The sequence below is a fragment of the Serinus canaria genome, chromosome 7 (genome assembly GCF_022539315.1).
Source record: "Serinus canaria isolate serCan28SL12 chromosome 7, serCan2020, whole genome shotgun sequence".
Lineage (NCBI taxonomy): Eukaryota > Metazoa > Chordata > Aves > Passeriformes > Fringillidae > Serinus > Serinus canaria.
Window position 1 is genome coordinate 9,165,699 of NC_066321.1, and position 13,041 is coordinate 9,178,739.

General features: G+C 39.1%; 1 protein-coding gene across 1 annotated transcript in view; it reads left to right on the forward strand.

Annotated features, from left to right (window-relative positions):
* SNX4 (sorting nexin 4) overlaps positions 1-11,633 on the forward strand; it is a 32,397-nt gene extending 20,764 nt beyond the window's left edge. The window contains exons 8-14 of the mRNA XM_009087825.4: positions 458-519; positions 1,999-2,064; positions 5,636-5,725; positions 6,938-7,037; positions 7,790-7,935; positions 9,285-9,399; positions 9,745-11,633. Coding sequence (XP_009086073.3) covers positions 458-519; positions 1,999-2,064; positions 5,636-5,725; positions 6,938-7,037; positions 7,790-7,935; positions 9,285-9,399; positions 9,745-9,792 — 627 coding nt within the window. The 3' untranslated portion in view covers positions 9,793-11,633. The remainder of the gene's footprint in view (positions 1-457; positions 520-1,998; positions 2,065-5,635; positions 5,726-6,937; positions 7,038-7,789; positions 7,936-9,284; positions 9,400-9,744) is intronic.
* The last annotated feature ends 1,408 nt before the right edge of the window (positions 11,634-13,041 follow it).

Consider the following 13,041-nt stretch of genomic DNA (forward strand, 5'->3'; position numbering starts at 1 on the left):
CAGCTGGGTGGAAAAATTAAGTCACTTGTTAGAATTTTACTGAAGGTTTCCCTACAGTATTGATGTCAAGGTGGACTTCTAACTTGCCATCTCTAAATGAAATAAATGAGTGTTTGCATAAATTTGGCATTATTCAGATAAAGAATATCTTATATTTGATTATCAAAAACTGAAGGGGGTTTGATTATGGTCTCCACAGACATATCCTATCAATGAGCACTTCCAAAGATAGATTTGAAATGCTACTTTTCAACATAGCCTAGATTGTGACTTCAGGACTTAGTGCTGTTGATTTTTATTTTTTTTTTCTTTCAGTTGTGGCTTTCGTTAGATTTAGCCCTAATCTTGTTTACCTGTGTAAGAACATTAAGGCTTTAGTTTGTAGTATGTATGCGGGTTTTCACAAAGCAATTGCACTTAATGTTGATGACCAAAACCTGTTTCTAAAATGTTTTAGAGGGTAGCAGACCGGCTTTATGGTGTCTATAAAGTCCATGGCAACTATGGAAGAGTGTTCAGGTAAGAGTTCATCCAGTGTTTAAATACACACATAGTTATGGGGAGAGAGAAGGGAATTTCTTGGTTGTATTGTTATGCTTTTGAAAAGTATATTTGAAACCTTTCATTCTCTATGTTGAAAAACTCTGTATTGCAGTGCTAATGAGATTTCTGTGCTGCATGCAGAGAATGCCTGATCTGCTGAGCTTAGGCTCTAGTGCAAGACTACAGCTTTTTGCTTTGTGTACCAGACCTTTGGGCCTTCTGCTGCTGCGTTGGCATTTTGTTTCTTCAGAAAGTAACTCACTATTCTTTATGTAGTTGTCTCTGAAAAAGCTTCTAGGTTCTTTTAATGCATAAAAATCAACCATTACATCTATCCAATTTTAGTAGCTTTTAGAAGTGAATTTGCCAATCGTTTTTTTGATTTATATGAGGGAATTGCATGCTCAAGTTTTCCATCTCACTGGAGAATTCAAGAATCTAAACTTCTGGTTAAGGGAAACCTCCTGCTTCTACACACTGTTCAAGTGCTAAATTTAATTCTCTGGGTTAATGGATTGCAGATGTCTTTCTCATTGGGGGTTTTAAAATGAAATTAGGTGTAGTTCTGTAATAACACAAAGACAAATATCAACATCAGCAGAGTGGAATGTTTATGAAAAAGTGAAGGACAGAATAGATGCATTACACATAAATTATGCAAAATATAAGGAGAACCTCTTTTTTCCTTGTAAAAAGAGTTGTGGGTGTAATTCTTGTAGCTTAAGGTTTCTCATAAGGTTTCTCAAAGCTGAGAAGACAAATTAAATGGCAGAGTACGTACCAGGATGTCCAGGACAAGGATCTTGCTATCTTTTTTGTAACTCTGTTTCTTTCTTTATCCAAGTGATATCTCCCATATAAATAGGTGGTTGAGACAATTGCAAGTTGCAATTTTTTTTATGACTAGAACTAAACAAGAGTGCGCTATGAAAACATAAAGCTGCATACATCAAATAGTTTCAGGAGAAGTAAAATGCTTACAAAATTCAAATTCACCCTTTGGTTTTTGGAGTGAGAGGCTTCTGTCTTCTATCCTGTAAGTCTGGAAAGCTTAGTATATTCTTGGTGAACCCAAAATGTATTTCAGAAAGTTCACCATTGTCGTTGTCCCTTATCCTATTTACATTAAGTGCTTGGTGGTTTGGTTTTGTTTGATTTTGTTTTGAATTGAGTTTCAGCTATTTAAACAAGATTATGCTCAAAACCCATCCCAAACTAACTATATTTGTGACTATGAGTTTAGGGACAGTTGTTTTACTGTTTACAGAGTGCCATAAATGGCCTTGTCACATTGTCAGTGCTGTTCCTTAAAGAAAAAAACCAGTTTGACCAAGTCTAATTTTGAGGCACTTTCCATTCAGGTGTCACCTGGAAAGAAACTATATACAGGATGCAGCTTATTAACTTCCCTTACCCTTCATGTGTGATGTTGTTTCTCGTTTGTTTTTCCTACAGTGAGTGGAGTGCAATAGAGAAGGAGATGGGGGATGGGTTGCAGAGTGCTGGCCACCACATGGATGTGTAAGTACTGACTGAATATCTGATAGTTTGATGTAAGCCAGATGTGGAACTCTCACTCTTTCCTCTCTTTTCCCTCAACCCCAAAGTACATACGAGTACCAAGAAAGTTGGGGGTGCATTGTTTTTAGGTATGCAGTGTTTCTGTGCCTTGGATGCAGGCACAGTTTTAGCATCCATATACTGTATTAAGTAGCTCAAAAAGCCTCAGGAGAACCAGAGGGGTTTCTTTTTTTATTATTATTTTGAAATCGTAGAAGTGTTTGGAATCCTTCCAGTTTTTCTCTTAAGCTACTATGCCAGAAACTGGTGGAATACAACTTTAATGTACTACAGACCTGATGAGATCCATTTGGTTTTGATAGCAGCATTTTGTACCATGCAGTAGAGGGTACACAGATTTGGACTTAATTACAGGGAGTTAAGAAATTTAATTAATCGACACCAAAACTCCAGTGGATTCTTGAAACAAACACTGACTGGATATATTAAAGAATCCTCTCTCTTTGCATCTTTAGAGTCATTTGGCAGAGTATGTGAAGCACAGTCTTCAAAATAAGAGTCTGGCACTTGGGAGTGCTCACAGAAGTGGTATTCTAAGCTCATGGCTTCTGCTTTTCAGGTAGTCACATATAGCAAGTAAAACAGCATTTCTTACCACTCTGATTCTTCTTCTGTAATCCCACACAACAGATAAATAACAACTCCAGCAAGAGATGGAAGGTGTTTGACACTTCATGCAATACTTTTACCAATAAAGCGTAGTTCCTGTGGAAATGAATCCTCAGGTTTAGTTTATAGGGCAGATTTACATACTAGTGCCTGATTGTTATTGGTGGTGTCAGGTTAGCAGGTTAATTGTTACTGGCCTTGCCAAGTGGAGGGGTTTGAAGAGCCATGCCCTCAGCTTCTTTAGAGTAATTCTGCTTTTAGCAAATCTTTAAGAATTGGACCACTTCTGAATAATTTATTCACAGCGCTGTGTTTTGTCTAATGGGGTGGTTTCCATACAAGAAAAGCAGTAATATTTTCATGGCAGAGGGCTCTGGTGAGAACAAAGAATGGAGAATGCATTCTGCTTTCAGAAGAAAAGTAATTGAAGTAGGGATGGAATACAATGGTAAGCACCTACTGCAGTAGGCAGGAATTGAAGAGATTGTGAAAACGTGGTATGAGATAGTGGAGTTAAGGAATCACACAAAGGTTTTCAGTTTTTCAGATACACCACACCAAAATGTCAAAAACCTGGAGATGCATAACCAATTAAGACAAGTTTGTCTCACTTCTCAATCAGGAGGCTGAACCCTCTCACACATCCATAATATTTAATATTTCTGTCTGTAACACAGGGCTGAAGATCCAGAGTAATGACAGTGGGTAACTGCTATTGTGGGTGATTTTACTCATTGCATGAAGTCTGAGGTAGCTTTCATTGTCTGTCATCTCCTGTGCTCTGGCACTCTTGTACAGCAGTAATCCTTTAGTGATGACAATCAAGCAAGAAGCAGCAGTTGTGAGGTTCAGGAACTCATTCAGTGGTCTCCTAGCAGTAAGGTTTGTATCTATGATCTCTTGAAAGTATAACTTACCAGTTCAGTTACCATTCCCATAACATCAGGTGGAAATTTATTGCAACAAAAAGCTACTTCTAGAAGGTTGCCAAATATAGATATTAAACTTCAAAACTAATTTAATTATTTTCTATCTACCCTATATGCTGTAGTCTTTACTAGATGTTTATTTAAGCTTTTGAGTTGTTATTGGTTAGTATGAACTATAACTGCTAAAAGTTTGGAGAAGACACCCCAAAGCTTCTCTGTGTGTGTGCTTTATTACAAGATGAGGCTTGCTAGAGTGAGACCATGTCAGGTACCTTTAGAACTTACTGCAATGTTTCTCCTTAACACTTTCTCTAGTTTGCCTAAGTTTAGCCAGTCAGAAATGTAACTTTTCTTATTACATTTTTGTTCCTCCAAATTGAACTCAGTATAAAAAACCTGTCTAGGTAAGGTAGGATTTTGTTTGGTGAGATTTTTTGGTTGTTTGTTTTTGAAGTTCTTTTCTGAGAGTTAATCTGCCACAGATGAGCTCTAGCACTGCTCTAAACATAGATCTTACTTGAAAATGAAATGTAGTCCATCTGCTGCCCTGAGAAATCTAACCACTATACTAAAATTATTGCACTGCAGAACTTAAAATAGGGTAAGCCATTTATGACCTTTTTGGCTGCAGGATTTTTTCAGAACAAGTGTATTTTTCAACAATTTTGACTTATTCCTTGCATTGATTCATAATATGAATTCTTGTTCTCCCTGTTTTTTAATCCCTTCTACTTATACTGGTCTGCTGTTGCTGACCACTTCATATGTTAAATTTATTCATCACCAAGAGCCTTGGTAGGGCTTTTCCGGAGTGTGCCGTGTCTTTGATTTCAGAGAGCGTCAAAACAACTCATCATACTTGCAAACTTCCCAAATTCCTGTTTCCTTTCAGCTTGAGACACTGCCACTTCTTCCAGTAACTGGAGAGGCATAGGGAGAAAAGGGAAAACAGAAAGATTCTGCAACAACTTGAAAGCCAAGGGGTGCTATAATTAGCATTTGGGTCACGTTGTGCTGGTTGCTAGAGAAGAATGGACATATGCTCGCTTCAGAGAGCCTGCAGGTGTGTGAGATGGCCACATAGCTGAGAATCCAGCCTGAGTTAGCAGAATAGATGAAGGTATTTGTGTGGGATCTCATTCATCCTGGTTATCTGCAGTGGCACATGCCCTGAGTGCCAGGCTACAGAGGAATCTGATTTCTGTGGCCATGCCAAATGGGCTGTGCAGATAGCTCTAGGCCTGTCCCTGCAAATCTGTCCAAGACAGTCACCTTGGCTAGCAAGAACACATTAAATACTGTCAAATAAGCAGTATCAACTAGAAAAATAATGTGCTTTTTGCTGCTTGTATCCTACACAGCGAAACTTACTGAATGCAAGAGCTGCAGATTTGGTCCAAGCCCTTGTACTTCAGATTTCTCCCTAAAAGGAGGGTTAAACTTCCTGTTGCTGCAAATTAATATGCCTGACTTACACAGCAGATAAAGCTATAGACTTTGAAGGAGCTGAAGGGACCTAGTGTTGTGGTGTTCAGGGCACCCCTGTGAGTTATCTTGTACTCAGGCTGAATAACAAGCCATGAAAGCAGCCTCTGCTTTTCAGAAGGTGTGATGTTCACATTCTTAGTGCTGCCTATTGACAGTCCACTGAAGAAAAGGAATAAATTGGGGTTTTTTTTCCTGTAAGAAAAGCTGTCTCATCTTCAGCAGGAGACTTATGATAGGTTTTGTACTTGTCAAAAGATTCATTGCTCAATGAATCAATGTAACAACCAAAGAAGCAGTCCCACGGGAATGTTGACATTAGCTGATTCAGAGTTTAATTAAAAACAAAAAAAACACCTTTTTGGAAGTGCTTTTGCTGTTTGTCACAGGTGTTTCTGTCAAACAGGTGTTCTCTCTTGTTACTGGATGTGTATCCTTAAAGGTTAAATTAATCAGCTTTACATTTAACTGTGGCTGTTTTTCACTAGATATGCAGCTTCTATTGATGACATACTGGAAGAAGAGGAGCACTATGCAGATCAGCTGAAGGAGTATCTCTTCTATGCTGAAGCACTGCGGTATGTACAGAAGTCTAGAGCTCAAAAGGAAGCTGTAGTCCTTTTCTCTAATGTGATGTTGATGTTTAATTTAGTCTGGTATCCTCTTGTGTTCTCTGAGAAGAAGAAATTCCAGTGTTGTGGAGTCTCTGTGTTCTTGTTTCTTATTCTGCTTACTTGTACTCGATTGCCGTGTGAGTGACAAACAAATTAGAGCTGATCTGATCAGTAGTGAAAAGACAGAAATGTTAGTATCTGTATACTATAGAGGGAAATGCTGTTTTTTCCTCTGGTTACCTTGGCTTTTGGTGTAATAGTGCCCCAATGTGTTGAAAGCTCCAGCTTTCAAATGAGATAGACCAAACAGAGCTGTTACAGCCATTACAAATTCCAGGAACTTTCAGCATGCCCAGCATAATGTTTATCTGCTGCACTGTCTTGTGCACTTAAATACCAACTTTTTGTTTTGTTTTATGTTTGTCTTTGTCAGTCACCCTGAACAAGCATGGATGCAAAAACAAATTGCTTTATGCTGCAAGGCTGTGCCTAAAGCTATTGTGCTTTACAAGGGTTGGCTCTGAACCTCTTGGAGAGGCCCAATATGAATGGGGTTGGCGAGTGCAGGGGCTGCTGTGTGGGAGCCTGGAGCAGTGGTAGCCTCTCCTGGGAGACCCATGTGCATCCGGCTGTACAGGATGGATGTAGCATCATCAGCCCACACAGGACTGGGAGTTCCTGCAGGTGGCCAGAGGAAACTCCTCTTTTCCAGATGAAAGGCACTGTATGAGTTTAGAAGCAGTTTCTTATTTCATTGTTTAAGAAAGAAAATGTGATGAATTTTATGATTGATTGATAAATTGCTGCTGTGACAGGCACTATCTCCAGGTATCTTTTGTCAAAGCTGTGATATTTTTGTAATGTGTTTTGAATTAAACTGTTTTGAGGTGATAGGGCTTGTATTGCTGAGTGTATCTTGGAATGAGTCTATAAAGAGAAGCAGAATGCAGTTGTACTAAGAACTTTATTTATACTTTGATGCAAGCTTGCTTAACTGCAGCATTTGCAGAGTTATGCAGTCTGTGATAGGGCTGTTGAATTTGGGCTAGATGAATAATTAGAGGTGCTTCCTGTCAAAAATCAAACAAAACATGATGCTATTTGTAAAGTGTAAATGGAGGGAAACGTAGCAAAACAAAGTATTTCATGACAGATCTTTCATTACTTACTTTTCAGGGCAGTTTGCAGGAAGCACGAACTAATGCAATATGATTTGGAAATGGCTGCACAGGACTTAACATCTAAGAAACAGCAGTGTGAGGAGCTGGCAACAGGAGTGAGTCTTTTTCCACTTTCTTCTCCAAGATACCTCTTTCTGAATTTATTTTTTACTTGAGCCAAGTCACTGAGAATGATATTTAAATGGCACCAGCATGCTGGCTGCTGCTTTTGAGAAGTGGTATCATATGAGCTGGAGACATGTGAGGTTTAAAGTAACTTGGTTCTTGGAGACTTAAACTGTTTGTGCCAAATGTCTTTTATTGAATACTGAGCAAATAGAAAATTGCAGTATATATGACTGGAGCACAATAACACTCTATCTATAGACCACTCTATCCTAAAGATGAAAATGTTGGGAATTCTGGAAGACTTCCTTTGCCTTTTGAACAGTGGGTGTTACTGATATGTTGTGTTAGTCCATTTTATATAGGAGATAACATTACCTAAAATATTATCTGAAAATGGTAAGTGACAGTGTTAGAGTTTTTAATGTTGCTCTTGGATCTATTGATGTTCTTTATGGAATGCCTTTATGGCTTTTGTTTCACTTAGTATCTTTCCTTCTTCACTAGGAAGGCTGCTCTGAAAGTTCACCCTTGTCAGCCTTAAAGTGTTTGAATATCAAATTATCTCCTCCCCACTTTACTTAGTCTAACCTGAGACACCAGAGCTACTTATCAAATAATGAAGTGGAAATTAAAGCAAAAAAATCAGCCAAATAGTAAGCATAAATGCCAATAAAGTCACCTAATATCCTGTGGCTGTGCTTAGGATATGCCAAACCTAGAGTATCCTTGTTTTTTGTAGACTGTGAGAACCTTCTCCCTGAAGGGGATGACCAGCAAGCTCTTTGGGCAAGAAACCCCTGAGCAGAGGGAAGCCAAGATAAAGGTTCTAGAAGAGCAGATACAGGAAGGAGAAGAGCAACTGAAGTCTAAAAATCTGGAGGGCAGGTAAATGGACTTGACTGTTTCAAAGAAAACACAGGGCTTGTCTTAGCAAAAGTCCTTGACTGGATGCTCTTGAAGGTGTTTGCATTTTATAAGTGTTTTTAATATATTCTTGGTGTTTATGAGCTGTCTATAAAAGCTCCTGTCAGCTGCAAGTTGTGAAATAAAGTGCAGTACATGCAGTTAGCTTCTGGTCTGAGTGTATGGCTTATGTAAAACCTGATGACTTTCCCAGTTACTGAGCCCTCTCTAATGGCTGACTTGCATGCTTTTAGGTTCCACTAGTAATATATTTAGCAGGTGGGCTTGGAGGTCTGCAGCTGAATAGGCTGAGACTCAAAGGCTGATTTACTTCAAATACAGTATTTAGTTTGGTTTGTGTGTAAGGGTGGTGAGCCCATATTCTGCAACTTCTCCTATGGGAACACCTTACTCCTGTTTGAGAGAGATTAGAAGGTCTGGGGAGTTGTATTTGGGTAACTGCTTCTTGGTGCTCTAATGAAATTTTCTTCAGGTATGCAAAAATTAAAAATAGGAACTAACTATTCTTAAAGCCATGGGATTCTTTCAAAGCATGTCTGTCATATAACACAAGGGGTAAATGTGGTATCTCCTGATATGTTAGCATTAGAGCTGAAAAAGTAAGACTAGTTCATGAATAGTTCAAAGCTGCAAGACACTCAGTAAATGCAATATCTTAATAATTTTGGCAGATGTATTAGAGATGTGCTTTTGTAGCTCTGGAAGCAATTTTTGAGTGAATGTTAGTCCAGCACAAATGAAAGTAGGAATTGCAGATATATGCCTCATTTTAGTTAAGGAGACCTGACTACACATCACCAAACCAACAAAATTAATTTCTGAAGTGAATTGTCCAAGTTAAATTTGCATTGCAGATGTCTATTGTACTTGACTGTCTCACATCCTGACAAACAAGTGAGTTTTCATGCTGAAGATTCTTGACAATTGAAAAAGAAGCATGCAGTGTTGTGTGCTGAATGTTGGCATAAAGATATTAATTACCCCAACACAATCTGAAGGAAAAAAGTATATTCTGACTTATTCTGGTTCTATGGCAGTGATACTTCCTTGGGAAAAAACACCAAGCCAAACAAACATCCTAATGTATCTTGTGAAACTCTAGGTTAAAAACCTTAAAAAGAAGGTGGAGAATTAGATAGTGGTGCCAGTTGTAAAATGAGGTGACTGAGTGATGCATAATATTTGCAGGACTTGATTTACTGACTGAAAGATGGAGCACTCTGTCGTACACAGCCTCTCTGCTGAGTGTCCAGACTGAGGGTAAAACATGTAAAACACTTTCTAACAGAACTAATTGCTTTACATTTCAGAGACTTTGTGAAAAGTGCCTGGGCTGACATTGAACGGTTTAAAGAGCAGAAGAATCATGATTTGAAGGAGGCACTTATAAGCTATGCTGTTATGCAGATTAGCATGTGCAAAAAGGTATGTGTGGCTTGGGAAAGGCTGGCCCAGTGTGTTTGTCCTGTCAGCAGGGGGGCAGATGCACACTGTCAGTAACTGGGAACATGGCAGTCACAGAAGATTGGAAATCACCACCACAAAACCTCCCACATAGTCTGTCCTCTTGAACTCAGTGACATGTTAATGTTGAGATGGATATAAAATATAGATATAAAATAGTGTGGTCCAATTTCAATGTGGTCTCTGCCTTCTTCTGTGAAGTTCCATTGGACTTCTTTGTTGAGTCTTCTGTTGAAGAAAGTTGTGGATGAGGTTTGCAAATAGAGTATACTCCCACCTATTGATTCTTAACTGTTCTTTTAAAAGGGCATTCAGGTTTGGACAAATGCAAAGGAATGCTTCAGCAAGATGTGACTGTCTGGAAATGAATTCTTCCTCCAAGTGCCAGAGAACGGAAGCACAGTGTATAACACCAATGTTATATTGCTACATGACTTACATACAAATCATGAAATAAATGTAATTGTTAATAAAGGATGAAAAGGACACGTTGTTAAATATTTAGCCCTGGCTGCCACTTCTGTGGCACATTTTATATGTGGTAGCAAAGAATGCAGGTGTAAAAGAGTCACTGAAAACTACAGCTCTGTATTGGGACAAAGGTATTGGGAAAGTTATCCCAGAAAGTATGAACTGAACTGTTCAGAGACTTGTGAAATACCATGCTGTGTAATGTATAGATCACTTCCAGATGCCCTTCTTTCCAACCCTTGCTGTTTAGAATTTTAATGCTCAAGGGTGCTTTGGTTTTATAATGGGGCACACAGTTATGTTCTCAAGGTCTACACCACAAGAGGACAAAAATGAAATATTGTAATGTCTAGAGTTCATATTTAAATGCCTTTGCATGTCCATAGAGAAATATGTTTTTCCAGAGTTCAGGTTAAGCAGTCTCAAGCTCCTGAGATGTTTGAAACTCTCTACAGTAGAGGTGTTGTACAGTGGTTTGATAACAATATTCTGCATTTACTAGTTCCCACTTCAGTTTTGATACGGGCATTGATTTCTTATTAAACTTCTTCCTGCAAGCAAAGGCAACTGGTGATCCAGCTGAGCAGAAAAACCAAAGTCAAAGCTGGTAAGAAGCAGATGCAACTTCTCTTTGGTTGTTTGGAACCTGTTTACACTTGGTGTGAATCTGGCCTGTGGCACCTGTAACTGAAGTGATTTGGTTCTTAAACAAATAGTTCTTAATGAAGGTGCTGAAATAATAAACCTGGTGCAGCTTCTGTCATACTTCAGAGCAGTGATGTGCAGAACCCACAATGAACCAAGGTGTCTGTGTGGCCCTTGTAATGATGTTTCAGTGTGTGTGAGTGTGTGTGAATGTGTGTAATATACACACCTGTATAACATGATTTGCAGTTATGGGATTTGCATTAAATGTTTCCAATTGTGAAAATCTCTTACCACTGTCTAATACTGGGCTTTTTCTACATTCTTACTGAAAGTTCCTGAAGTCTTGTGGAATTTGTCAGACTTGATTGGTAGTCCTGAAGGAAGCTTTGTAATAATCTGTTGAAAAGTGTATTTAATTATTTTGGATTATAACGCTATTCAATTTTTTTTTTTTTTGTAAGAGATACTCCCAAAAGTCCTTAAATGTTCTTTTGATAAAACTATCTAAATGTATCTGCTGGTATGTCCCATGTTATTTTTGTCTCTTCAACCTTTCTTTTCTATAAAACCATTGTAAAGAATGCATAGGTCTGGTGCACACTACAGCTTAAAACTCTGAAGTGCTGGTACTCTGAAAACCTGTGTTGGCTTTTCCAAAGCATGTGACAGTGACATACCTGGCTGAGAGATGATGTTGGGCGCAAAGAGGTCTCTTCCTTTAAACATTGGAGAAACATTGTTCCATTCAGAGGTTGCAGTGTCCAGTTCTGATGCAGGCTGAAGGACTCTCACATTCCAAACCAAGAAGTTGCACACTTGATGTATTCAGTAAACCTTCTAAAGGAGTGGTGCCTTAATACAATACCATGAGGCGCTCAGAGTAGGTATTTTTCATGCACTTTGATTTTTGGTAGATCTTTCTGGTGCCTCCTTCCACATGTCACTTGCTGTACAGCTCATTAAATGTATTAGTATGCCTTTTTTTTCCTTGCTAGTTGTACTAAAATTTAAGAAGGGAACAAAACAGTTCTTGTAAGTTTTGTGCCAAATAAGATAAATAAAATTGCTCTTTGATATTTTTGTTATGTTGGTTTTTTTGTAAAAAACTCTGTCTTTGTTATTCTGAAAACTGCTGTTGATTTCTTGAAAGTGGTTCTTGTCCATTTTAGCTCTCAAGTGGCCTCCAAATTTGGGTTTAAAATTTGGTGAATTGTGCACAGCTTTCCCTTTAGGTACGAATATAGTACTAAGGCCAGAATTAGATGCTTGCTACAAGTCAGCTGTCTGAATTTCATGTGTGTCTCCATCTAGTTAAGATGCTTTTGAAGACATTTTGCATTATTTGTGAAATTATGTGACAGGCAAATTAATTTGCAATAACTTTGTTTCTTTTACTTCTGTCTTTCCAGGAAAGCATTGCATGTGGACTGTGTAGTTGGGGACCATAGCAACTGTGAAGGTTTCTTCTCCTCTTTTAGCTTTTCAACTTTTTAAGGTACAACCAGCCAGTTAATGGGTGTTTCCATGTGGGTAACAGAGCCCACATGACAGATATACCCTTGCAAAGTGTGCATTTTTCCAGTTACAGTGTGGATTTAACTCCTGTAACTTGTTCCACTTTGCCAGTTATCCAGTAAACATCAAAAATTGGTGCCTTGAGAATGAGGTAGGAAGAACATTTTAACTTAATCTTGACAAAATGCTTGTATGTGCAAATGTTTACCTGCCTGGGTCATCTATCTGCTGATCCTGGTTCTTCTGTCCCAGGAAGCTTTGCTGGGTGGATTATCACTGCTCATGCTATCTCTGACCTTCCCCATTAATAGCAAGTGTCTTGTCAGTGCATTTTAGTTGCTACTGTTGTCTGTTCCTGAAATGTAGCAGGGGTGACAGAGCCAACAGCAATGGAAGATAGAGTTTTATGAACTCTTTTTTTATTGGATTATTTCAGTATCTGGCACATTAGCCCAAGCAGTGTTAACCTTGCAGCTGTGTGCAGGGACTGCCTTGGCAGGCACAGAGCAAATCTTGGAGCTCGAGCCACACTGAGGAGCTTGCCTTATGCAGGTGAGCCAGAGGAAAGTCTTGGCTGTGGCCAAACACACAGCAGAGCCAGCAGAGCAAGGCTGCAGCCCCAGAGCACTGCAGCTCAGGATATCTTCCTGTATCACTCTCCCTACCACTGAAATTCCTGTGTTCATCTTGGTTCAAGAGCTGACAAACACTTTCTAACGTTGCCTAAAGATGACACAGAAGGAAGTTGTCCTAATTCCCTGTGCTTGTCACACAGTGGCAGGGCTCTAATCCACGTGTCCTTGTGCCTCCTGTTCTGTCCATCCCTGGTGCCTCTGACTTGTGTTTGCCTGCAGAGCTCTGTGGGGAGGCACAATGTGCAATGAAAATCCCCACACAGGGCTGCTCTAGAAATAATGCAGAGAGGAAGCAAGTGGAATGGGAGCTGGGAAACTTGGAGCACAGGCCGTG